This window comes from Medicago sativa, chromosome 3, assembly GCF_051527215.1.
Source record: "Medicago sativa cultivar Bolivia chromosome 3, Bolivia_mono, whole genome shotgun sequence".
Taxonomy (NCBI): domain Eukaryota; kingdom Viridiplantae; phylum Streptophyta; class Magnoliopsida; order Fabales; family Fabaceae; genus Medicago; species Medicago sativa.
Window position 1 is genome coordinate 5,897,049 of NC_140751.1, and position 27,914 is coordinate 5,924,962.

Here is a 27,914-nt window from a genome sequence, read left to right on the forward strand (position 1 = left end):
AAACAATAACAATCGAACTCCCTATGTTTAGTCCCTTTTGCAATTTTGGCTCCAGTCCAATTTTGATCGAGTCAATACACACGTAGACGTCACTTGTGCCAAACTGTAATTAAGCCTACTAAAAATAATAACTCTCCTCTTTCTTTCAAAAATATTTACCAGTGACTGATTTTGTCTGAACCCAGCAAAACATCCTACATCGTCGCAGCTAAGTCCACTCCACACCGCGATTCTGCAATTGGACGCTAAAGTTGTAGAGGTTTGCGTCTACTATAAATCAATTTCATTTAGATCTCTTTCATTTCAAGGTTTCGTTTCACTCCATTCATCAAACTGTTATTTTGCATCAAAATTGTTCAACAACCCCTAAATTCACCACATCTACTTTCTTACAACCTCTTTCTTTTCTTACCTTATGATTTTTGTTGATTGTGTCAGTATTTCATAGGTGGCGACATACACGATTTAGTGTTAAGTGATGTTAAATTACAGTTAGAATTTATTAGTATACACTTTCGGTGTACGATTATTTTACACATGCATCAATTGATGGGTTGTCATGTACTCCCTCCATCCCTATATGTAAGCACCCTTTTATTAGAGGCAAAGGGTGCTTACATATAGGGACGGAGGAAGTAAATTAATAAATATTAAAACACACTAGTTGTCATATTCATCGATCTATATGTCAACACATCATTAGATGCATGTGTAAACTAACTTTACACTCTCAGTTTATAGTAATTAAGCACATTATGGTTATAGGGTCACTAAACTCTACAGGATGTCAGAATTGGAACAAACTGTTTTTTTCTTTGCAATCATGATTGACAACACTGTCTTGTTAGAAATCTAAGCCATAAGCTTTCAACTGTAAAAATTCAGATTCTGACTATTAGTCAAGTGATACCAGATTTTTGTTTACATCAAGGTTACTTTCTGCCCAATTCCTGTTTTAGTTTTCAAGGTATTTAAATATCGGCCATGACGAGCCGTAGTGGAGGATTTTTTTACAGCTGCCATGGCCAATTTTTAGAGGATGGTAACTCCATGGCATTTTATGGCTATAGATTGCGTAACAGAATTGGGACAAACTGCTATTGTTCCCTATTACGTGATTTAGTATAAAGTGATGTTAAATTACGGCTTTTGGGACACTAAAGCACCATAGCGTAATAGAATTTAAAGAAACTACTCCCTCCGTTCCTTTTTAAGTGTCACTTTTTGAGAAAAATTTTGTTCCTCTTTAACTGTCACTTTCAAAGTTCAATGCAACAATAAATGTTGTTTTACCAACATTACCCTTAGTTATTTATTGCGGAGAGAGAAATATATGAATTAAGATATTAAATGACTAAGGCTATTATAGTAAAAATATATATTGTTGTATAAGAAAAAGTAACATTTATTGAGTATCTTGGTTTGTGTAAAATGTCAAAAAGTGACAGGTAAAAAGGAACGGAGGTAGTACTACTTTCCGCAGTATGCCGTTGGGAATATTATTTTGTTAGAATCTTAAGACACGGGCTTTCTGCTTTCAAGTTTTCAACTGTGAAAGTTTCAGATTTTGACTATTTGTCAATTGATACGTTTTTTCTTGTTTGTATCAAGCTTGTTTCTGCCCAATTCCTGCTGTTATTTTACTCGCATCAGAATCACGTGATTTTAATTGCTCTGGTAACCTAATATTTATTATTTTCTCAGTTAAGTGATTATGATGTTTTCACTTCATTTTTATAGTAGCTGGAGATTATTTTGATGGATAAGTTGTTTCAACTGATTTGTGTGTATTTAGCAATAAATGAATGAATAATGATCATAGATTGTTGTTGTCGTGATTGAGTTTTTGAAGGTTTGTTGAAAACAAGTTATTGGTCCGTTAATCGGAATTTGGACAAACACTATTGTTCCGTGATGCGTGATTTTGATAAAGTGTTTTCAAATTACAGATATAGAGGCGCTAAAGCACCATAGTGTTACAGAATTTAAACAAGCCGTTATTTTCCGCAAATCGTTTTTTAACAACACTGTGTTTTAGAAACTTAAGACATAAAGCTGTTGACTGTGAAAAATTCAGATTTTGATTATTTGTCAATTGATACCACATTTTTGTTTGAACCAAGGTTGTTTCTGCCCATTCCCTGATTGTGTTCAGTGTTGTCAAATACCGGCCGAGGTGGGCTGTGGTGGTGGATTTTTTAAAACTGTTGTGGCCAATTTTTAAAGGATGGCAGTTCCATGGCATTTTATGGTACCTTAAAATTGCAGATATTTAGCTTTCCGCCGTGAATGATTAGGAAGTTTTCATTTCAACTGAGTTATTTAGCTCTCCAGCCACCAAGTGATTAGGATATTCTCAATGTAGTATGTATCCTACGAGACGTGGCACGATATGATGCGAAAACACCCTTCATTGATACGTATCTTACTTTGTATCCCAAAACACTTTATATCCTACGATACGTACGATACATATTGCGATACGAAAACACCTCTCACCAATATGTTTCTTACTCTGTATCCCCAAACACCCTGTTGGTGAATATGGTAAGGGTCTAAAACCTCCTAGTTATCATGGAGTTATGTTTGATTTTGATTGAATTAATGATGCTTTATGTTATTTAATGTGTATGTATTTTTTGTTAATGGGTCTTTCTAGTGGCTGGAGATAATTTAGCTTGATAAGTTGTTTCAAACTGATTTATTGTTAGCAATGAATGAACAAATAGTGATCATAGATTCTTATTGTCATGTTGAATTTTTGAAGGTTTGTTGCAAACAAGTGTTACATCAACTAGTTTGTCCATAGCTGCCTAAGATATTTATGATGGAAGGAAATGTTAGTATTTGGGATGGAGACCAAACTCAAACCAAGAGAGAAAGTTCTTTGGTAAAGATAAAAGTGCTGTTTTTTGCACGAGCGCGGGATCTTACCGGCTTGAGCGAGGTGCCATTGGAGGTGTCATCTGGAAGTACTACTCAAGATTGTTTGAAAAAGCTTCTTGTTCAATTTCCAAGTTTGGAAGAAATAAAAGGGTGCATGGTTCTTGCTCTTAATGAGGAGTATACAATGGATTCAACCATTGTTAAAGACAAGGATGAGTTGGCCATTATACCTCCAATAAGTGGTGGTTGAATTAACCAACTTATGATTTTATTACTACTGCAGAATGGTTGATTCAACTTGTTAGTAATCTTCTTCCTTCTCTCAATTTGATTCAGAATACCTTGCTGTTCAGTAATGCCGACTTAAGATATATGAATCTTGAAATAAAGTCTTTGTAAATCAATTGAATAAATTATCAAAGTTATTGTAGTTGATATTATATTTGTGAAAATGTTGTTGGGTACAGAAAGTAAGGAGTATAATTTCAATTTCATTATAATTTTTTTTTCCCTTCTTTAACTCTTATTTATTCAAATTGTATTGTATCAGATTTGAAGTATAAGCATATAATTTGAAGTATGATGATATAAAATATAACATTAAATTAAATAGAGTTGGGGGTCATCTTATATTAGTGATTAGTCATCTACATCTGAACAGATATGAATTCCTTGGATGTTACAGTTTTCTCTTCCACACATAAGACTCAATTATCTTGAATATGCTTTTGTTACCAGAAACTACTTATAATATGGATCCCGATTCTGTAAAATTCATTCTTCTGCATACATGCAAATTCGTTCTTTACAAATACAGAGAGAGAAAAACCCTTGAGATTTGACTAAATGTAGGGACTGGAGTGATCAATAAATTAACAGAATTCAAATTCCCAAAAGATTGTGCCTATGCCTACATTGATTCCATCAGCCACATTAGTCCAACTGAAGCGTAACAAACCCATTTGCGAAAGTTTTAAGGTAGAGGAAGAAAGAAAATGAATGAAACAATCAATAAATATATTAAGTGATGTATCTTGTTCTTTAGCAATAGGGTGTCTTACAATTTGAAGAGATTTGAAGAGTTAACATTAGTGATGAGAGAACCACGTGGAATATGGTCCAATGCAAAGGGTAAAATTTAGGGATAATTAAACTTGAATGATTAGTTATCTTATAAGCTTCAAATTGTATCATGCTCAAGCATATCCCTTTCCTTCTCCAATGAATATCTAATTAGGGCTTCAAAGTTGTCATTATTGTTCTTGGCTACTAAGAAAATTATAGAAATTGTAATGGTGGACGAAGTGGTCGTGGACTTGTGATCAAGAAGAAATATTAGTAAATTGATTATGGAGTATAAAATTAGGGTTTTGAAACCATGATTCCGAAAGGTTGGGTGAAATTGAAACGCTTGTAGCATGAAATTGTTGATTTGTAGGGTCAACGCCCGAACATAAGGTGGAGTAAATCCTTGCTTTAGGCTTTCATCTTGAAGCAAAGTTGTGATCGTTGACATCGTTTGTGGATTTGCATTGTTTCTTGTTCTCTTGTTCAGGTGGGGTGTGGTGATTATCTTTGGTGCTTCTTTGTAAAGGATATGCATCTGTCACTTTAGTTTATATCTTTTTAATCATTGTATCACTAGGCTTGGGTTGGAATTCTCCCTTGGGTGTTTTAGGCAAGTCTGTGCACATAATACACAGCTTCAGGAGAGGGAGGAGGGTAATGATCAAGGTAATAAAGAATTTATCACATAATTCTGCTATCATTGCTGCTAGGGGAGAGACATTAAGAGTGGTCTCAGAAGGTATTGGCTGCATTAGTTTTAAGATTGTCAATAAAATATATACGTGGATGAGGTGTTTATCATTTATAGATTTTGTGCAAAAGGTGCCATCTTGGTAGTATCTCAAAATCCTAGTCTGTTTGGCTCCGAATTTGGCGTAGATGTCCCTTGCATCTTCCCCGAGTATTCGGTAGTTTCTGTGTGGTTTGGAGTGAGATCCTAAGATATATTTTATATGTTGGAGCTATGGAGTGCCTTTATTGTGAAATTCTTCTCTCTATGTAGCTAGTTTTTTTATACTTCTAAACAATAGACTGATTTACTATTAGTAAAAAAGTTAAGAAAAATATTACACCATGTCCATCTAGCTAAAACATTGTAATGCTATAATCTAAAAGTTTGGGTAATGGGTTTATGGTGGTGGAAGATTGATGAATTTCTATCATTCACTCGCAGAGGGAGTGTAATATTTGTGCGGATTGGTTGGCGAAGCATGAAACCTCCACCAATGGTCCCTTGTTTATTTGAGATGAGTGACCTTCTCAACGATATCTTGATTTGTTTGCTGATGATATTGGTGAAGTAAGGATTATGTGTTAGTCTTGTCTTTTCTTGTTGAAAAAATATATCACCATTAACATATTGCTGTTATATCTAATAGCTAGTTTCAAACAAACCAAAGTTAATCATCATATCTTGGTAGTCTATTAACATTATCCCCTCTTGTTTCTTCAATGAATCGTGATGCACACATTAACATGATGGTGAAATGCACTTTGTAAGTTGTCCCAAGTCAATGCCCAACATAAACGGTTGAAATCTTCAACAGGAAAAAAGAGATTATTTTGCTTACAAAATGGTTTTTCCATGTCAAAAACCGTAACATACGGGTCCCTAAATCACATCAGATAAATTGGTTGAAATTTGTTTGGAAAATTAATTTGCTTCACATTAAGCAAAGGTTTGTTTAAGTGTTTTGAATGGTCAAAATTTACATTGATCAAAGCTTTTTGTCATATGATTTGGTCAAAATATATTTGACCGGCTCAGAACATGATTACAATGCTAAACAATTGTTAATTTCTCATCTTGAATTTAGATTTTAATACTTAAGCCTAATCTTATGCTATTGTCCTTTCCTTGCTTAGTTTGATATGATTTCCTGGTGATAACGAATTTTTTTTTTAAATGAAAAGATCCAAAAGAAATGGTTAGGAAAAAAACAAATCAAGGAAAATTTCATAATCCACAAACACAACTTATGCACTATTGGCTATAATCATTATACTCAATCCTTGGCAGCCCTTAATTTGACTAGCAACACATTGATCTCCTCCTTCAACGGTTGCTACTCAATCCTTGGCAGCCCTTAATTTGACTAGCAACACATTGATCTCCTCCTTCAACGGTTGCATTTGAAGTGTCCATTTAGAAGCTTGACTGGGCAGTCAACCTCCATTATAAGGGACTTTTTCCAAAAGTTTGTGAGAGCGAGCTACGGTCAATCTCAAAAATAGTTCGAAAATAGTGTGAGACTTGGGCTACCTTTGATTATGTGGTGATTAGGATAGACAATGAACCGAACCAACTTGAAAATAGTTTGAGACTCGATTTGATAATTAATTCGTTGAACTTGGTTCACGAACCAAATGAGTCGAACTTAAGTTATGTATAGTTTGACTCGTTTGTGTGTGTGTCTATATATATATATATATATATATATATATATATATATATATATATATATAATCAAAAAGCAAGAACCTTAAAAAAAAGAAACAAAAATGACAGTGACATGCTTAAGATACAAAACATGTAATAGGGACAGACTTTTAAAGAAACAATATTTGAAATGATGAAAGTGGATGTAAATTAGTGAGGTGAGTGTAAACAATTTGATGAACATTGATATAAAATTGTGTAAATAATCAAGTGAGTGTTGGTTGCTAACTTATACCTTAATGATTTTAGGTGAGTGTAACTTGCTAATTTACACCTTAGTGTTTTTAGGTTGATGTAAATTAACCGTAACTAAAATTGACTTTTTAGTTATATTTTTTTTTAAGAAGCTAAACAAAATATAATAAAAATCCAATACAAACTCCTCTAGCAAAAAGTGTACGAAAGAACGCTAAAGTATCCAAAAATTACAATAAGACAATCCACATGGTACCACAAAGTAGCCAAGAAAAATAAAATTACATTACAACCTGAAAACATAATAAAAAATTTAATCTTCAAACCGAATACTCAAAATCAAAAACAACATAATGGGATTTAAACCACCAAAAGGCTTGGAGTTTAATCTTTTCCAATAAAGATAACAACTGTTCCGATTTATTGTGAAAATGTCTCATATTGCGGTCCTTCCATATCGTAAAAAGAGTTGAAATCCAAATAATATTAAAAAACAAACGAGACTTGTTGGAAAAACCCCCCAAGACCTCCAAATCGAAGAAAATGCTCAAATAAGGAACCATGAAGAGTCGTTGAGATGTCTAACCATCCCGATATTAAAAGCCAAAGAAGACCATAAAAAACACAAGAAAAGAACAAATGATCCTGATCCTCAACCAATCCGCAAGCGGCCGAACAAAAAGAGTCATTATAATGCAAGATATTTCTCCTAAACAAATTCATCTTAGTTGCTAATCTATTATGGAACAAATGCCAAGTAAAAATATTGACCTTAAGCATAATTTGCTTAAGCCATAAAATATGATTGCAACGGTCAACAAATTGCCACATCCGAACTAGTCAAGTGATTATAAGCACTTTTGACCGTGTACATGTGGAAATAATGAAGCTTCCAAATCCACCTGTCAGACAAACCAACCTGCAAAAGCACAGGCGAAAGTTGCTCCACACACTCCATTACCAACCCCTCCTCCCACGCAAACAATCTCCTTCTCCACCTCCACACCTCACCATTAACTTCCCAACCCAAAGAGAACATCTCCGCGACAGTGACACATTTATTAACAGCAAGATCAAACAATCTAGCATATCTAACATCTAAAGCAACACCATCCAACCAAAGATCCTTCAAGAACAACGAAGAAACCCCATCTCCCACTTGTCTAGAAATATTATCCAACAACCACCGATCATCTAACAAACCGCCCCTCTCCTAATATGGTTCATGTTTTGCCACCACAAAGAACCCCCTCATCCATCAACACATAACTGCCCCCTCCTCACCATACTTCGCACTCAACCTTTTTAGTTATAAAATTGATTTTAAATAAATTGAATTGACTTTAGTATAAAGTCAATTGAAGTAATTTTTTTAGTGCATTCATGTAAAAGTTAGTTCTCTGAAAATTGGACACCCCGTGACAAGTCATCATTCACCAATACATAAACATCGTTTTTTTAAATAAAAATAAAAATTAATCAACAAGTTTTTTCCCAATAGAGGACATAAAATTATGGACACTTTCAGGCTTTAAATTATTGATAAATCAACTAACATAGAGAAATTGATATAGCAATTGAGGAAGTGATAGTCACTGCCCAGTATATAATTTATGAGTTGAAGTTTACCATGTTGTAGAATATCATCAAGATGTAACAACATGATGAACTAATTACAATATTTTATAATCAATTGGACTTAGCTGATTTTGACAGATAGACAATTAGGTAAGGAAGCCTCCTAAGAGCAATTCTCAAGAAATAAACCTCTCAATACACTAAGTAGAGAGAGAAAGTCTATGTCATCTCTCTAAGAATCCAGATCTGGTAGTACCATCTCCCCCACGGATCCAATCCTTCTTGTTCCGATGTAGGCTCACGATGGGACGGTGTGACGAGGTCCCTCCTCCGCGCCGTCGCTCACCCTTTTTGGGGTGTTTTTCACCACTCTCTGATAGCCACCTTCATTCCTCTTGTCGTAGCAGTTGTGTTGTTGAGGTGTTGTTCGTCCGTCGTGGGTGGTGGGTTTTTTGCATTGGGTTCCATGTTCGTCCGTCATGGTGGTGGTGTTGGGTCCTCACGACGGTGATTGTTCTCTACCGTTTGTTCTCCGCTTTTTCGCCCCAACTCGTGGTGGTGCGTACGAGATCCGCCTCCACATCACCTCCAAACTTCCTTGGGGTCGCTTAACATAGCTTCTCTTTGGTGATTCAAGTGTGAAACGGGTTTGGGTTTTCTCAAGGTGGTGCCGCCTCTCAACGGCGGCAGTTTGGTGTTTTGGTTTTGGAGTTCCGTTTTCTACTGTTCCACTTATCGGTAGCGTTCGTTGGTGTTTGGTACCTTAAGGACAAACGTATGGATCTTGTGTCGCTGCCTTTCTGTTCGCCGGCGTGTCAGATAGCGCTCACTGTTCATGACGGTTGTGGTTATGAAGTTGATGTGTTGCTGTCGGAGTTTTGTTGTAGTGGTGGTTGTTCTTTTACTTTTTTTCTGTTGTTGTGTTTGTTTTATGGTGTTGATCAGAGTCTTTGGGTGGTGGCTGTTGGTGGTGCGATTGTGTTTTCCGGCCCGTTGGGTGGTTGTGGTGGTGCGATGGGTGGTTTGGTGGTGATGGGGTGGGAGGTTTTTTTGCATGGTTATTTGTTTACTCCGGCAATGGACGCCTTCTACTTGTCATAGGTGGCCGCCTGTATACGATCTGGGGGTTGTGTTTCTGCTACAGACCGGCGTCGCTGCCCGTGTTTATTGTTGGGTTTCATCTTCCTTTAGATTTGTGTTTGTGTGGCCGCTTGTTTCTTGGTGGTGGTGGTGTTTTGGTTTGCGTGGGTGTACGTGGGGTTGTCTTGGTGTGGTTTGGATTGGTGGTCGCGGATCCGGTACCGAAACGCTTTGCGAATGAGAGCTTTTTCAGGGGGTGTGAAGTGTGGTGGGGGGTGATGTTGTGTGGTGGTGGTTGGTGTTTTAAGCGAGGAGACGCTTTGCGAATGAGAGCTTTTTGGGCTTTGTGTTGTGCTCTTTCGGTGGATCGGAGGTCCCGAGGTTTGTGATAGCTGCATGATCCTTTGGTTAGGTGCTCTTGGAATGTGGCTCAACTTGGGTGTTGGGGTCTGGGATTTTTTTTCAGGGTGTTCTTTGTAGGTGAGTAGTGACGATGGGCGGTGGTGGATATCGTGTTTACGGTGCTTGTTTTCTTGGAGTATGTTTTTTGTGGTGATGTGTTTTGGTGGGTTTTTTCTCCAGAGGTGTTTTTAGGTGGTTATGGTGTACCGTCTATATGCAGCACCATTTGTATCTTGTTTTGTACATACCTTGCGTCTTGCGGGGGATGACGATTAATAATATTTGCCGATTCAAAAAAAAAAGGTAAGGAAGCCTCCTAACCGACAAAAGCATATGCGATGCTAAAGCAGTTGAATGAGGGAAGTTGATTCTTTCTCATAACCACTAACTTAGTATGTGGATCACAAATGCCTCAAACTGATTCGAAACATAGTGAAACTGAATAATGATGCAAGAAACTCACATTCAATATTTTTAACATACCAACCGCATGAAGGGATGAGATAAGAGACACAATCTCATAAGAGTTGCGCTTTAAGGAATATGTGAAAGCACCACACCGTGAAGAAGGAGATAACAAGCGTATTTAACACATCCTTAATCAAACAAGTGTATTTGATATTTCATCCCTTTACCTTTATGTCTTTATTTTTATGCATTTCTTAGTGTAACTTAAAATCCCCAAAAACTATCGTACTTAATGCTCTACTTGAAAAACAAGGGAACCCATGGCCGATGGATAAATTTCCTTCCTCAACGTTAATCGTTTGAAGAAAATGGAATTACAATTGATGACATTTAGCTGAACCTTGACTGAATTTTTGCTCCACCAAAAAATTTGGCACGCTTAGTGAGACAATATGAACTTTACCACAAAAAATCTAGTTCCCCAAGTTAGGACTAAGTTTCTTGTATGCACATGTACAATATGTACTTCCTTCTACTCCTTATTCATAGCCTAGTATTTTTTCCATAGTTAATCTTAAGAGGCATCCAATGAGGAATTATCCATATGCATCATATAATCTTGTAACATACCTTCCACGACTTGATGTACTTGTACAACCCTCAGTGGGTTTGACGACCACTTGGCCAATAGGAAGTTGTACTGATGAACACCCATGAATCATGAACCCATTTCACCAATATAGACTTTGTTGGTTCCTTAGACTTGATGGAGAACCAATGGCGAGCCAAACAAATAGCAGTTATGGAGAGTTCCCGAACCTCAAGTTCAAGTTCAATCATGTTTCCAAAATCATCAGAAGATACATGGTGTCAGCTAGTTGCAGCCGAGGTAAGAACTTCATAATCGCAACTATTGGATCCCAACCTCATAGTCGATACAATCAAGAGGTACTTCGGTATAGAACATAAATGTATGAATATGCATGTTTATTGGAATCCATATCCATAATGGGTTGACATATTGCTGCCTTTACCCATATATTATAAGATTCTAAATTTTGTAACCTTTTCAGGGGAAGATGGTTAATCGACAATGTAGCTTATTTGAAGATCTATTACGTAGTGCAATGAGGGAAACCATAACAAATTCCACAAGTTACAACTATTCCATTTATCATTGACACGAACAACTTTCACGTGGTATTCTTCTCTCTCATTGTATTACACCTAAAAATAATCACCATGTTAGATGATCTCTACAAATATATAGGCGATTAGACTAATCGACTATGGTACGATCCAAGTAAAGACTGAACACAAGCCATCATATGACTCCAACAACTAAAGGCTTATGGGCAATTGTTCTATAATGAACCAAGACTCAATCCCTCAACGGACTGAGATATCCTTAAGTCATTAGCTACTACACGGGCTATCATATATACTTACCCTACAAACACCAAAAATCAAGGTCGCTCAAAGTAATCTGGATCGTCCTATCCAAATCCCAAGCTACCATGCTCTAATATGCCCGCATGTGTCCAAATAGACAATTGTTCTAATGAGAGATTTGAGGTCTTCAAACCGTAGTTCCCCCCACTATAAAAGCCAACTCACTGCCTCTACATGGATACATACACCTCTACCCTAAAAATATTAGATATTCGACGCATTCTTACTTGATCGTGAGAGTGTTTGTAGGTACAAGGAGATACTGTTCAAGTCATTCTTCCTTAATCCGTCATCACACACCCATGTCGAAGATCTCCAATTCGAAAGAATTAATTCTATAAAAAGTATTTAAAAATAAATTTATAAATAATTTTTTTTATCACAGAAATAGCATTATATTAAGAAAAATACTAAATAAATTAACATTGTAAAAAACAAAGAAAAGTCTGGTCTAAGAAATTAAACAAGTTTCATTACAAAAAATGATATATCCATATATAGAAAAAAGAGAAATTAGTCATGCATGTAGGACAGTGGGCCCCTTTCAGATTTGAGTACAACTGGATTGTGAAGGTTAATAGAAGAAAAATCCCAATAAAAGGAAATGTGAGAGCCAAACGCAGTAAACACGTTCCCTGTAATCACTTTCATGCACAGTTTGGCGATACCCGTTAACCATTCATACTAGTACTACAAGCAGAATTTTATTTGAACATGATTTTTTTTAATTGGAAGTTGATATATCAAAATAGAAAAATGTAAAAATAATGTCAAAAATATTCAAAGATATTTTAAAATTATATTATATCATTAAATGTAGTCAAATCCTATTATAATTGGAATTGGTTATTTTTTGTTTGATAATTTGTTTTATAATTAGACATTAATGAGCAAAAATTCCAATATTGAAATTTTCCGTAACATGGAGAGACTAAAATTGGAAGAGAGATCCTTTGTGACATGTTTGGACGCGTCATTGTGCAAAAAAAGTTATTTTCCATAATAAAAGGTGTGAGGTTAATTCAGTTGGTATGGACAAATCATAATATATGCAAGATTCTGGTTCGAACCCCGACCATCATAAAAAAAAAAGAATCAAATAATTCCTCAAAAAAAATTTAATCAACATTGACAGGAGGGTGTTACATTTTTTTTTGGTTAAGTAGGCGTGGTTAGAGCTCACACAATTTAATTGTGGAGAAGTGGAGTGTTCGGGGTTCGAACCCCGATCACTGCATATAATATGCAATATCCCTACTAACCGAGTTAAAAAAAAATCAAATAAGGATTTGAAATGAATAAATCATTAATGCAATTTCGCTTAACGGAGACGAATAATCTTAATCAATCAAAATGAAGAAGGTTTTTTGTTTTGACTTGAAAAATATTCAAAGATTTTTTTTATATGGAATCTATTTCCTAGAAACATGACAAAATTTTGCCGTTTCGTGAACGTACAGCAGTACTACAAGCAGAAAAATTCTCCTATAATAAATAAATGTGACATTAATTTTTGAGTTGAACATTTTTTTTTTGACATGGATTTTTTTTGTTAGACATTGATTGTTTAATATATAAGTAAATTGTTTAATATATATATAAGTAAAGGTTAACTAAGTTGTTTGGACTCCAGTGGTAAGAAGCTCCTTTTAAGGACGTACCTGGGGAATACCGAGTTCGATTCTTAGGGGAACAACGCTTGGCCAATACGCATGCCGCATGAGCCGGATTAATCGTTTACCTTTGGTGGACCAAAAACCGGTGCAAAAGCAAAAAAAAAGAAGGTTTACATCACATGTACCAAAAAAAATCCAACTTAAGCATATTTTTTTTTCTTTCAAAAACAAAACTTAAGCATATTTTTCTCAATGATAGAAAATTTAGCAATTTTATAAAATTCACACTTTTAATGAGTTTTTTTATTTGCAACTTTTAAATTGAGAAAATAAACCAAAGTAATTTGATGATGTGATAGCTTATTTAAGCAACTTTTTATAAAAAAAAACTTATTTAAGCTACTTCAACCATTTCTTTGTTACTCACGTTATATAATTAACGTGAATCCTTCATCATTCTATATAACTAACCTAAATATCTTTATTGAAGATGGTCCATATAATTAACGTGAATATCTTTGTTGAAGATACTTTTGATGTATAGCTGTATGTCCAAACTTTATACTAATTTATATGAGACAAATTTTAAGGTTTTGTTAACATTATTAATAATCAATAGTTAATATTATTTTTTTATAAAAATTATAACATCATTTCATTTATTAATAATTTTTTTCATCTGTTCTAAAAACAAACACAACATTAACCAAATAATTGCATTCAAATGATTCATGAACTAAAAAAATCATTTAAGAGAATCTAAGTTTTTAGGTGAAACGAATTTTACCACATTATATTTACTTCATAGTCAAATTCTGAATCACCAATGTCGTATTTCTTTGGAAAACATAGGGTAGAAAATAAACTAACACAACCGTAATTTTGGAATGAAAATAGATATTACAACAAGTCACTATTTTATAAAAAAGGAAATGCTAACAGATGCCCCAGACACTGGTTAAGGATATGAAAAAGGAAATTATATAGTAGTTAATGCATTGAAATTGTATAATTAATTTATAATAAAGTCAAAAACAATTTCCTTTTATGATAATAATTCCCTTTTATGGTATGTTTAACTAGTGCCCCAGAGGCACAGGTTAGCAAGACCCTTATAAAAATAATAATTTCTATTCAATAAAAGTGTAACACTTTTTGTTTTCACATCAATACAATTAAATCAAATCATAAATTAAATTGTAGATATTTTTTAGGAATTAATCTAAAAAAGGAGAATCATAAAATGATTTGATTTGATGAAGGTATAAAAATGTTTTAATAGAAATTAAATTCTTTTTAAAAAATAATCGGAAATTAAGCAATAAAATATTCTGAACAATCAAATCCATCTTGCTAATTGACACAAACAGATTTATTCTCCTGTAATTAATTTGGATAAAATAACAACTTTCCAAAAGTAAAATTAATTTCGAAATACTCTTGTATAGAAAAAACTTTTCACATTAAGCATCAATCTTTATCAAAACAAAAAAGTATCAATTCAATCCACACATAAAACTACCTTTTTAAGTTAATTCTTAAAATATCTTTAAAAATATTTATTTTATATAATCTGATTGAATACATTAAACTAATTTTAGTCAATTATGAGAAATCATCATCATTTGATCTGTTTATCATCTATTGTGACATTAATCGATTTGAGAAATTAATCTATACGATTTCGTGCAAAAAATACACCGTTCACACAAAAAAACAATTAATATTTTTTTGAGAAATTTTTTTTCAACCGACCATTCTCAATATCTTATATTCAATTATCTTTTATATCAATTTCGATGAACTAATCTATACAAAACTATGTTTTAATTTTAAATCAGTTGAGGGAAACATCTTAACAAGTTAACTATGAGATTAAACCATCGTATTAGTCGGTTCTGAATCGGATATTAGTTTTAAAAAAAATTCAAAAAAGAATTTTCAAGCAATAGAATATGATTGAATAGGTACACTGTACTATGTAGTGAGTGTAGTACCTAAATTTTCTCTCACAAAGCATTGTTTTGGAAATACAAATAGCCGTTTTCACTCTCTCTCTCTCTCTCTCTGTTGATTTCTTTCTGTATATAACCACATTCATTCTCACAAGTAAAAACATTTGCACTTCACACATTCATTCATTCTCACAATTTTCAACAATGGGTCTCTTCAGATTCTCTCTCTGTTTTTTCATCCTCAACATTGCTCTGTTTTCAACACTCTGTTTTTCTGGTGATCCAACTGTTTACACAGAACTTCACGTCTCTTCCACCACTGCTTCTCCTCTTGGTGTTCCTCAAAAGGTCCCTTCTTTGCTTTTCTGATTCCATTTCGTTCTTTTAAGCTTGTTTTTTCATCTGGGTCGTTTTCTTTTGGCATAAAAATCATTCCTTTTTTCTTTCTTTCAAAAAAGTGTTGTTTTTTTGGGTTTTTGTTCATAAACCATAAAAATGAGTCCTTTTTTTGTTTGTTTCTGCTGAAAGTGGAGTAATTGTTTTCTTTGATTTTGTTTTTGTTTTAATCATTCATTCTTATCATGCAGTTGTAATAGTATAGTTTATTTTTTGTTAACCTCTGTTTCACTTTGTTATATGATTTTTTTCTTTGTAATGATCAATTTTTTTGTGTTGGTGTTTCATGAATGTTGAGATTGTATGTGTAAATGGTTTGATTCTGAGGTTGAAAAAGGGTCAAATCAAATGTTTTTTTTCTTCACGTATATTCAATTTTTGTTGTGTTTCTTATGGTTTGTTTTCTATGAAACAGTCCCTTTCAAATATGTTTAAAAAGTGTAAATTTGAAAAAGGTATCAACTTTTTAAAGTTTCTGCTTCAAACTATATGTTTGTGATTTTGTGACTGATGGTGGAATTGGCCCTTGTGTGATTTCAATGGTGATTAGTGAGATTTTTCATTTGTTAATTTTTTTCCCCAATTTTATTTTGTTTGTGCCCTAATTTTTTAATTTAAGCTAACTTTTCTCATATATGATTAACAATTAATATTAATAATAATTAATAATTATAATCATAAGATTATAAATTAAATTTTAAAGGTTCTATAGTTTTGCCACCTACTGCGGTATGAATCGGAATTAGTCTACGTAGTTGCGTGCATTTTCACTAAATGTTCTAAGAATTTATTGTTGATTATGATAATAATATGGTTAAATTCTGATTGTAGGTTATAGCTATAAATGGGAAATTTCCTGGACCTGTGATTAATGTTACTACAAATAATCATGTGGTAGTGAATGTGTATAATCAGCTGGATGAAGATCTTCTCATAACATGGTGAGTTTCACACTTTCACTGTTACATTGCAATATTTTACTATACTTTTTCGTTGTTCATAGAGAAATGATATTCTGAAATCAAAATTTTGATTTTTACTGTGGTGTCCTTTGGTTTCTGTATGTTATTTTGAAATGTGTGGAAGTTGTATAAGATAAAAAAGAAGAGATAGGTCGTGTTGAACACATACTATGTCACATTTGGTGGTTTTTTTTTTGTTGTTCAAATAAAACCATTGTTATTCATATACTTGCAATGTAACAAATTTGAGAAAAAATGTTTGTTGCAGGCCTGGTGTTCAAATGCGGCGTAACTCGTGGCAGGATGGAGTTCTTGGTACGAATTGTCCAATTCCTTCGAAATGGAATTGGACGTATCAGTTTCAAGTGAAGGATCAAATAGGGAGTTTCTTTTACTTCCCTTCCACTAATTTCCAAAGAGCTTCTGGTGGATTTGGTCCCTTTGTTATCAACAATAGGGAGATTATACAGATTCCTTTTGCGCAGCCCGACGGTGAAATTTTCATTATGATTGGTGATTGGTATACTCAAGACTACACGGTTAGTTATCGTCTTTCATTAAACTTTCTGCTGTAAATCATAGTCACATAATTCGTCCATCCTCCTGGGAACCGCGAATTGGTTCGTGCGTACCGGTTTCCGGTTCTTTTACGAATTGGTTCGTAAGAATTCGCACCTGAATTCGGCGAAAACAGCGAACCAGTGAACCATGCCCATGAACTGCATTCTAACCTCTGAGATGAGATTTTTTTGTTTCGCTAGATGTTTTGTTGTTCCTGTTTCTGCAAGATGCCATGGAATTTTCAAGTTCTGTAGCCTTTCTGCCGTCACTTTATTGATAGCTTGAAGATGAAGGGTAATTTGGGGTTTTAAAAGGCCATCTTCTTACCCTAACCCGAGTCCATTAACTCTGCTTTTGTTACAGGCCCATTTACTTAGTGTCACTGAAGAGTTTCAGGAAATGAACGAGTATAGGAAAGGTTTTGATGGCACATAGTGTTTGGGTTAGCTAGTACCACTTGAGTTACATAGGAAAAGAACCTATTGTTTGGAATTGATTACTATTAATTAATATTAATTTCATTGTCACTTAAAAATCCTTCTTGCGGTGGTTTTTTTTTTCATGTTGAAATACAATTATTTGCATTGCCACTTAAAAGTTTTATTTTTGAAAAAAAAATCTATTTATTTATTGGTAATTAAACATTTTTTAATTAAGAACGTACCGATTATTATATTTGAACGTATTACGAACCCAAACAGTGAACCGACTCTGTATACCCCCCACGTACCGAATTTTTTGACAGTCGCGAACCGCGTACCCGAATTCGTACCACGTACCAAAGCGAATTCCGAACCATGTGACTATGCTGTAAATTTTGAAGATGTTGTGAGTTTTAGTTGATATTTGATTGCTATTTTGTATGTTTGTTTGATAAATATAGGCTCTAAGATCAACACTTGACGGTGGAAAAGACCTCGGAATACCAGATGGTGTTCTTATCAATGGGAAGGGACCTTATCAGTACAATAATACTCTGGTACCTAATGGGATAGATCATGAAACAATTACTGTTGATCCAGGTATTTTTATCGCCATTAACTTTTATTGTCCAATTTGGTATTAGTCTTTTTCAGCAATGCCATTTTCATGCCGTACAAATAATGATATGATATGAAACACTGACACAATACCAATGCCTACATACAGTGTACACCACACCCATTTTCAATTTTTCCACTGGTTTATTGGTTTGAGTTGTGACTGTTTTTTTCCTCACTCTCTGTAAAGTAATTTGTTTTGATTATCTCTAAAAACTATATCTTATTCTTCAGCTCTCTCATTCATAATTTCTATTATTGTTCCGTGCTTTCTGTGAGAACATCAAATTTTGAACTCTTTTTCTGAACAGCGAACCCTTTTTCTTATATCCTTGATTTTCCGAAATGTTTCATTTAGAAGCTGACTATATCATATAGAATGGTATTAAGTAGATTGCTGCATTTGTTTCCACAGACTACTTTTAGAGTTATATTATTCAGCAAGTTGTTGGAATTGGAACAGTTTGAATTCTGACTGGAATTACAAATATATTTTTCAGGCAAGACTTACCGAATTCGTGTCCATAATGTGGGAATTTCAACTACCTTAAACTTTCGAATTCAAAATCATAATCTATTGCTGGTAGAAACTGAAGGGTATTACACCGATCAGGCAAATTACACCAACTTTGATATTCATGCTGGCCAGTCCTACTCTTTTCTGCTCTCCACCGACCAGAACGCAAGTACAGACTACTATATTGTTGCAAGTGCGAGGTTTGTGAATGAATCATTATGGCAGAAGGTTACAGGTGTTGCTGTTTTACACTACTCAAATTCCAAGGGTGGAGCATCTGGTCCTCTGCCACCACCACCAGATGATTTTTATAACAAGGGCGCATCAATGAACCAAGCAAAAAGTATCAGGTTTGTTTCTTAGAATCTGATGTCATAGAGGATTATATCGCATGGAATATAGTTCAATGTTTCATTATTTCTTAAGTATTTTTGGATCTTTTTATAATATAAAAGGAAGCCTATTTCATTTTATTATATATTATCAAATCTAAGTTAAGTGCAGTTTTAGGATGTGTTCAAAATTGTTTGCGAATGTCAGTGAGGTTAATATGTTATAGTATTGTTAAATTGAAGCTATAGACTATAGTTCTATAGCGTGGATGAATCTGAACAAATATCTATTGTTTCTGGGACATGCTATTCAGTATAAAATATGGTCAAATAATGGCTATATCGGAGCGCTATAGTATGGCTGCATAGCGGAATTTGATCAAACTGCAATTTTCTGGAATCCGCGTTAGCCAAAACTGAATTATTATTACCTATACCTACTTTGCGTTACGGATATAACAATTTACAAGAGTGGGTGATAACAAATTCCCTTGTGAGGTTAATCAACTAACATGTAATAGTGATAACAAATTTCCTTGTAAGGTTGACAACTTCATTAACATATTGGCTTGCTTCGCTTCTACATTGATACCTTTTGCAGCAGTGTTGTTAAATAGGCAACGAAATAGCGGAATTCGAACAAATTGCTATTTTGTACAAAATATTGTTAAATAGTGGCCCTAGCGCCGATATAACACTAACAGATTTTGAACAAACCGCTATTTTATGCGACTGACAACACTGATTTGCAAGAGTTAAGTGACAACTCACGTTGGTTGATGGAGTGTAAAATATAAATGTGGAGAGTTGTGCTAAAAAGATTATGGCATCTTGTTATATTTAGTTCTATTGACTCGGAATGATCAAGGGAAAAGCTATATGTTTTCTGTATTTTGTTGTTATATTTTGTAGCATCTTGATGTTTTCCCTTGTCAGCTGGCTAATATGCATTGTTTTTTACATCATGATGCTGAGTAGGCTAAACACATCTGCAAGTGGAGCTCGTCCTAACCCTCAAGGGTCCTTTCGGTACGGCTCAATCAAGATTACTGATTTTTACTTGTTAAAGGTTACAGCACCGGTGGCGATCAACGGCACAACTCGAGCTGCAATTAACGGAATCTCATTTCTAAAACCTGACGTTCCGTTTCGGCTTGCTGACAACAATCAGCTAAGAGGAATTTATAAGCTTGATTTTCCCAGCAAGCCGATGAACAGAACACCAGTGATTGATAGATCAATCATCAACGGTACATATAAAGGGTTCATTGAGATTGTGTTGCAAAACAATGACTCCTCTGTCCAAAACTTTCATCTGGATGGGTACTCCTTTTTCGTTGTTGGGTAAGAATCAACACCTTTCACTTTCTCTTCTTACTAATTACAATATTGTTTAATGATCACATTTGTAACAATTGATTTCTTGGATTTAGGATGGACTATGGCGATTGGTCCGAAAATTCAAGAAACACTTACAATAAGTGGGATGCAATATCTCGCAGCACAACTCAGGTGTGTGATCTTCTTCTTTTTATTGACAAGTGATAACGAGCTACATTTTCTAATGATTTTAATTTAGGGCCTGTTTACTAAGGACATGTTTCATGGTTTTAAAAGAGTTCCTTAGGTTTTTTTCAAATGATTTGTACATGTTAGCAAGCTTATGCATGGAGGTATGTGCTTTTTAAAATAAATTAAGGACATAATTTTTTCTCGTTAATTAGATGGCACTACTGAGGGGTAACCTTGGCGCAACTGGTAAAGTTGTTGTCATGTGACTGTAAGGTCACGGGTTCAAGTCCTGGAAACTGCCTCTTGTGTAAAAACAGGGTAAGGCTGCGTACAATACACCAAATGGTGGGACCCCTTCCCGGACTCTGCGTATGCGGGAGCTTCAGTGCACCGGGTTGCCCTTTTTTAATTAGATGGCACTACTATGTAATGTAAAAGTTACAAGCATTTGGTCTAAAGTTAGACCTAATACATAAATACCTTTGGAGGGAGTATTTTACAATTGTTCATGATAATCTGTTATATTTTACAATTGTCTATTTTACCAATATAACAGGTTTTTCCTGGAGCATGGACAGCAATCCTGGTGTCTCTAGACAATGTTGGATCATGGAATCTGAGAGCAGAAAATTTGGACAGGTGGTACCTAGGTCAAGAAACTTATCTGAGGATTGTCAATCCTGAAGAAGCGGGCGACACAGAGACTGGTGCACCAGAAAATGTTCTATATTGCGGCCCTCTCCAATACAAACAAAAGTAACGTCTCATTTTTCCATTGACAGTGTTTTTGTACCCGTTTGTTACAAGTCTATTTTTTATTTTTTTAAATCACATTTTGAAGTTTTCATTTGTTTTATCTACTGATTAAAAAAAAAAAAAATCTAAACTGTTTCAAACGAGTATCTCTTTTGAGTGGTTTTACTTGAAAATATTTTTTGATAAATATATTTTTTTGAAGAGTGATTTTCGTTATTGTATCAAACACAATAACTGTTTTCTGAAAAATCTCTGAAAATAATTTCTAAACTATTCGTTTTGTTTGTCTTCTCTTATTGTTAAATTTTTACTTTCTTTATACTTGCAGAAAGCAGACACATTCTTCATCTTCTGCAGATTCTACTTTGAGAAGTGGCTTCCTTTTCACATTGCTCATGGGAATTCTTGTGATTTTCACATCTAGTTAAAGCTTTTGGCGGCATTTTTACATTTATCAACAGTGATTTTTCAGACCTGTCAAGAAGTGTGATTAGTAATTTCTTGGTCTGAGGAAAACAACATATGTTTTTTGTTCTTTTAGTTATGGCTTACTTTGTACACATTTTCTGGTTGTTTATATGCTATTCAAAATGTGATTAAAAGGCTACTTGAATTTAGTAATTCATATTCTTAATAGGTGATTACAGCAGTTTCTCAAATTTTAATATATTTCATTTTGCATCCTGAGTCAAAAGTTTTGCTTGTTCCATTGGTATTTTAATTTTTTGTATTTGAATTCCTGATCTTAGCTCTCGTGTGTGATACTGGAATTTTATTTTTGATGAATTTGAAAGTATTTCCTTCTGCATACAATGGAAATCACTGTTGGGAATTTCTTTGGTTTTCAATAATGGATCTGTTTCAAGACAATTTTTCTAGGGTAGACTCTTCTGTCATGTTATTTTAAAAAAACAACTTCCAATTTTTTGTAAACTCGCTATAATTAGGATCTTTGACCTAAAACAGACTCCAAGTTATCGTCTATACTTATTGCTGTATAGGCCGGCTAGGACTAATCTTCGAATTCATGTTTTTTGTTTTTCAATGTTGGACTATCTTCCAAATTGTTGACTCTGAGGATCAAACCTAGTTTTTTTTTTTTTTTTTGGGGGTAGAGTCTTGTTTGTGACAGGGTTGTTTCCAAATCTTGTTGGAGTTGAGATTTGGTGTCAACAAATCCGTTGACATCTGGTGTCACAGATCCTGACTCAATACGAGTTACGAATTATCTTACTAACACCTCATCATCCATATAATCCAATGTTTGCCATGTCAAATATAATCCTATGTGTTCCCTCTCAAAACATACATTCCATCCACTCTTCTCTATATAGCCTTTTGTACATTGCACATTCATCCATTTAATGTTTTGAAAGCGTAGTTCTTTAATGACACTATTATTACGTACATCATAACCAGGGACGGACCCATGTAGAGTATGATGTGGGCCTGGGCCCTCACTAGTTTTGAAAAATAAAATAAAAAACTAGTACCCTTCTATTGTGGTGGTGGTAAGATAGTATTTTCTTGGTATTACCTTTTGGCTATGCGTAGTTCTAGTTCGTGACTATAAGTTTTTTTATCTTAAAGTAATGACTTCATAGATAATAGAAGTGTATAGTCTATACAGTATAGATTATTATTATTATATTATAATACATATACAAAAGTAACGACATAGAGAGAATTAAGGGGAATATATATTATTTATTTTAATAATTTAATAACGAGTCAGGATCCGTTGACACCGTGTCAAAGGATTCATTAACACTAAATCCTAACCAATGATTTCATTTGATCCAAAGGCTAATAAATGAAAACTTAAAAGTATCATGTATCATATTTATTGTGATTTTCATTTCCTAATTTGTTCTGCCGGATTCTCTCTACTCATAATGAGATTGTAACGAATTCATATGTGTGACTTATCTAGATGATCTGCCATTAACATTGCCAATCTGCAAAGAAATTCAAGTATTCAATTGCCAATTGAATTCAACCAGAATTGATGGAAGCAATTGACGTTTTTTTTACTGAAAAAATAAAAACTGTTCATGTATACATACATAGACAAATTAATGTACATGTCACTAGATGATATATACGATTAATTCAATTTTGTTCATATGAACTATTTTTATTGAGGTGCAAGTGAATTTTGTTCATCTCACATCCACCCACTACGGAAATAAGAAATACAATGAAGAAAACTTGTGAAAAAATGGTACACAAAAAAATGAGCATGATAAAATGATTTGCAAATTGATAATAAGAGAAAGAGAAAGACGGTAGAAACAAAGAGAGGAATAAAGAGACAGAAGAAGATGAAGGGGATGAAGAAAGAGGAGAGGGTAATGGCCAAAACAAATTAGGAAATTGCAAATACTGAGAGAGAAAACGAATGAAACAAATTAGGAAATGAAAATCATAAAAAGATATATTACATTATACTTTAAAGTGGTTCACATGATGGTGCGTTTGATTTGCTAAAAAATGAAGCACAGGACAGAACAACTCAAGTTGTCCTGTGTTTGATTTGTAAAACTGTTTCAGATACACAAATTGGAGGCAAGGGACAGGACAAAAACTGATATTTTTGTCCCTCACCAAACCACAGCACAACTTTTTGTCCCACGCACAAGTTGTCTAAAATACCAAAATAACATTTCGTCCCTCAAAAATCGTATAAAACAAAAAAAATAATTCAATCATATAAAAATTTGTCCTGTGCTGTTCTACCTTGTGTTGTGCTGTTCTATAATGTACTGTTCTGTCTAGTACTTACTGTTTTGCAAAAGAAATCAACAGTTAAGATTTGGTGTCAACGAATCTGTTGACACTTGGTGTCAACGGATCCTGAATCTTTAATAACACATAATATATATAATTATTTTGGTACGTAGTGCATATTTGAGTATGAGTTCTGATTATTTGAGTGAATTTATACTTTTAGTTTTTGTAGTGTTTATTTTCTGTTGATATATTTGCTTTTAGAGTAGTTTTTGATATTAATTGCGACAACTACAACAACTGAAAAAGATCTTTATGCTATGAATATTATCAAGAATCAGATGCGAAATCTATAGAGAAATGAATGGTAAAATGAAAAAAATTGTTTGATTTCTTATATCGAGTGTGTTCTTATTGACATTGTAAATGAGAAAATCATTCTTTTTTTGGTAAGAAAATGAGAAAATCAATCAATATTTCAAGAATATGAAAAACCGTAGAGATAATTATAATGTATATTTATGCTTTCAAAAATGAAATGTTACATGTGTTGCCTACACCATTTAAATTTTTTGGGTCTGTCATTGCACATGGCCCTCACTATACAGTATTTCTGGATCCGTCCCTGATCATAACGGAAAGCCGTTCACCTATTCAATCACTATTTTTCTTTTTACAAAACCTATTCAATTTCGAAAAGAATATATTGTCAATAAAGGTAAAAAAAATTTGTCTAACCCGGTGATGCCAACTACCCAATACTCAAATCAACTCACCGAGAATACAACACCAAGTGGGGAGCAAGGTTTGGCAGCCTAATATTAGTGACCAATCGATTGATTGAGTTTCAATCATTATACATAGATTCTTTTCTTGGCAAAGTAACATTCTAAATACTACATCAAAATCATGTATTCCCTTTTTATATATATAAAAGAAAATATATTTTAAGAATTAAATAAAAGAAAAAACAATTATTTTGTTGACTAAAACAACGACATTCATTCATTCAAATTGATAGACTACGTCAATTGAGAACAAATTAAAAATTGTTAAAATCATAAGAGATGAATTTGCGAACAACTCACAACATCCAGGTTAATGTCAAAATACCTACAAATATGACAAAGCCTAATATCATGATATTGAAGTGTCTCAAATATCCTTCCTCAATATTTGTAACATTGAAGACGCCCATTTCATTGATTTAATGGGCATCTGATGAAAGTTAATATGTCAATTTGAACCGAAAGAACACCACAAAAAAAAAACACCTCACGAAGATGACTAACAAAACAAACACGTCCCACTAAGATGATAACAAAATCACGAAAAAAAAGCAAATATATGTGAAAACCACTTATTTAAATAAAATGGATGAAAAAAAAATTTAATTGGTGTGAATTAGGACGAAAAGTTGGTCATAAAGCACTCCTTACAGGTGTGTTGTGAATTCGTTGAAAATCACACCAATAAAATACTTGATGTGTGGAGCAAAGTAATCAAGCAACCAATATCAACGTGGGTAACACTTATAAACACAAGCAAAAGGAGAAAACATTGAGAGAAAAGAAAGAGAGAAAACACGAAATTTGTTTACCCAGTTCGGTCCAATACTGACCTAGTCTAGGGGAGAGAGCAGCCCTCCGTTCCACTATAATTATGAGTAACTTTACAAAGAGATATCAAAGGGTTAGAAGAATTAGCCTTCAAACTTAATTCTACCCAAAGTCCCAATCTTTTTCCGTGACCAAGAGACTCAATCCTAATAGTGTTTCCTAAGGTGAATCAATCCCAACCCTAGTGTCTCCCGCTTAGAGAAATCTCTCTAAACCCTAGTTTGTTGTTTGTTTCTAAACCCTTGTTTTCAGCCCCACTCTCTCTCAGGTTTACTCTGATACAAGTTCTATATTTATAGTAAAAGTATCCCTCATAAAATTGGAACAAATCTAGCCCATAAAAATACGTTATATATTTATGCTGCTTCGCAGAATCGGTCGCCGATTTTCACCAATCGGGCGCCGAAAATTGTCGAATGCAAAGGCTAGAAAACCAGTCAAAATCGGCCACCGATTTGTTCAAACCGGGCCCTGATTTTGCACTTCTAGAAATCCAATTTTGAGCCACTTCTACAACAATCTCCACCTTGACTCTAAATTAGTGATGACGTCAATTTAACCATCAATCACCATTGTTGCTCTTTCCCTTGCTTCCCACTACACCATGTAGCTCCACAAGTTTTCATCCAACCTCTTCAACCATCGGAATGCCTTCCGCCTTCTCGAAGACCATCCTTGCATCCAACTACACTAGGAATTTTAGGTAGTTCCACAAGTCTACACCATAAACTTCTTCAGCCCTTGGAGTGATAAAATCCGTCCTCCTAAAGATTCACTTACTTCCAATTACCCTTGGTCTTTTCTGGTAATCCCACAAGCCATGCTATACATTCTTCAAACTCCGGAATGCTTCCGTCTTCATGAAGAATTCCCTTGCTCACCATTAGAGTATAGCACACAAGGTCTCCATGGTCGTACCATTCCCGGTGTGTTCAACTCCACCTCAAGCTAAGCTTTCTCTGCCTCAACTTCCAAATGTGCACATCCCACTGTGTCTTTCACCTTGAAACTCCACCTCAAAGGCTGATCAAAAGTATTCTTACCTCCATCTCTTCAGACTGACCATGAGTATTCTTACCACTGCTTCTCCGGGCTGATGTTGAGTGTTTAACATCTCTCCAGACAACCACCGCTTTACAAGGCATCATTCAAAAGGTGAGAAACATCACCTTCTTCATCCTTCCAACAACACACCACCAAAGCACCCGCATCCTCAATGTTCTCCAAATCATCACAGATTTTGTTGAACTTCGTATGTTGCTCCATGATGGAATTTGACTCCACCGTCTTGAATGAGTAGAGTTGTTGCTTTTGGAATTGCCGATGAGCCAAAAAATTTGTCATATACAAAGACTCCAACTTTGACCACATCGATGCCGCAGTTGGTTCCTTCGCTACATCTCTCAAAACTTTATCCCAGAGGCACAAGACAAACTCCTGGTCTTTTCCACCATCCCGGTCTTCTCCTCTTGTGACATGGTGACCGGTAACGCACCTTCACCCTTCAAAGCTTTCTCACACTTTTGATGTGTTAACACCGCTTCCATCTTTACCATCCATAACCCAAAATCATTATCTCTGATAAATGTCTCAATATCCGACTTCGAACCGGTGGTACTTAATTATCATTTGATCCTTGCCCCACGGTGGGTGCCAATTGTTGTGAATTCGTTAAAAAATCACACCAATAAAAACTTGATGTGTGAAGCCCTATGTTCCACTATAATGATGAGTAACTTTACAAAGAGATATCAAAGGGTTACAAGAATTAGCCTTCAAACCTAATTCTACCCAAAATCCCAATCTCTTCCCATGACCAAGAGACTCAATCCTAATAGTGTTTCCCAAGGTGAATCAATCCCAACCCTAGTGTCTCCCTCTTAGAGAAATCTCTCCAAACCCTAGTTTGTTGTTTGTTTCTAAACCCTTGTTTTCAGCCCCACTCTCTCTCAGGTTTACTATGATACAAGGTCTATATTTATAGTAAAAGTATCCCTCATAAAATTGGAACAAATCTAGCCCATAAAAATACGTTATATATTTATGCTGTTTAGCAGAATCGGCAGCCGATTTTCACCAATCGGGCACCGAAAATTGTCGAATGCAAAGGCTGGAAAACCAGTCAAAATCGGCCACCGATTTGTCCAAACCGGGCCCCGATTTTGCACTTCTAGAAATCCAATTTTGAGTCACTTCTACAACAAGGTGGATGAAGAAGATCAATATAGAAAAAAGTTTAGAGCGGGTTCTAGGTTTACACCATTGTAGAAAGAAAAAAACGCTAACGAGTATTTTTGGACACTCTTCAAGGATCATAAATGGTAAACTTTTATGAAAATTTGTGTATTCCATGTAATAGAAATTGAAGTTTCTTTTAGTGAATAATTTTTTAATTTGTAATCATTAAAA

At 34.4% G+C, this 27,914-nt stretch overlaps 2 protein-coding genes across 5 annotated transcripts; both read left to right on the top strand.

The window, feature by feature from the left end:
• Positions 1 to 108: 108 nt before the first annotated feature.
• Positions 109 to 3,369, top strand: CNX7 (co-factor for nitrate, reductase and xanthine dehydrogenase 7). Of its 3 annotated transcripts, none has more exons than XM_085750354.1 (2): positions 109 to 259; positions 2,768 to 3,369. In XM_085750354.1, exon 2 carries the CDS (start codon positions 2,825 to 2,827, stop codon positions 3,134 to 3,136), a length of 312 nt encoding a protein of 103 aa, XP_085606480.1. In that variant the 5' UTR covers positions 109 to 259; positions 2,768 to 2,824; the 3' UTR covers positions 3,137 to 3,369. The 3 variants fall into 3 exon arrangements, with proteins under 3 accessions (XP_085606480.1, XP_085606481.1, XP_085606482.1); XM_085750355.1 differs by having other exon boundaries at positions 153 to 308; XM_085750356.1 differs by lacking the exon at positions 109 to 259 and adding an exon at positions 1,530 to 1,677.
• An 11,754-nt stretch (positions 3,370 to 15,123) lies between these two features.
• LOC146935205 (monocopper oxidase-like protein SKS1) lies at positions 15,124 to 21,850 on the top strand. 2 transcript variants are annotated; one of them, XM_085750357.1, is made up of 9 exons: positions 15,124 to 15,428; positions 16,308 to 16,417; positions 16,707 to 16,977; positions 17,883 to 18,021; positions 18,540 to 18,906; positions 19,867 to 20,232; positions 20,322 to 20,400; positions 20,957 to 21,156; positions 21,485 to 21,850. In XM_085750357.1, the coding sequence occupies exons 1-9, from the start codon at positions 15,285 to 15,287 to the stop codon at positions 21,582 to 21,584; spliced, it is 1,776 nt and encodes a 591-aa protein (XP_085606483.1). In that variant the 5' UTR covers positions 15,124 to 15,284; the 3' UTR covers positions 21,585 to 21,850. The 2 variants fall into 2 exon arrangements, with proteins under 2 accessions (XP_085606483.1, XP_085606484.1); XM_085750358.1 differs by having other exon boundaries at positions 20,957 to 21,161; positions 21,489 to 21,696.
• Positions 21,851 to 27,914: the final 6,064 nt, after the last annotated feature.

Coding starts and splice junctions, on each gene's coding strand:
- CNX7 (XM_085750354.1), top strand. CDS start 2,825: ATGATGGAAGGAAATGTTAGTATTTGGGATGGAGACCAAACTCAAACC.
- LOC146935205 (XM_085750357.1), top strand. CDS start 15,285: ATGGGTCTCTTCAGATTCTCTCTCTGTTTTTTCATCCTCAACATTGCT. Junction 18,907..19,866: donor AACCAAGCAAAAAGTATCAG/GTTTGTTTCTTA, acceptor GATGCTGAGTAG/GCTAAACACATCTGCAAGTG. Junction 21,157..21,484: donor CCTCTCCAATACAAACAAAA/GTAACGTCTCAT, acceptor TTATACTTGCAG/AAAGCAGACACATTCTTCAT.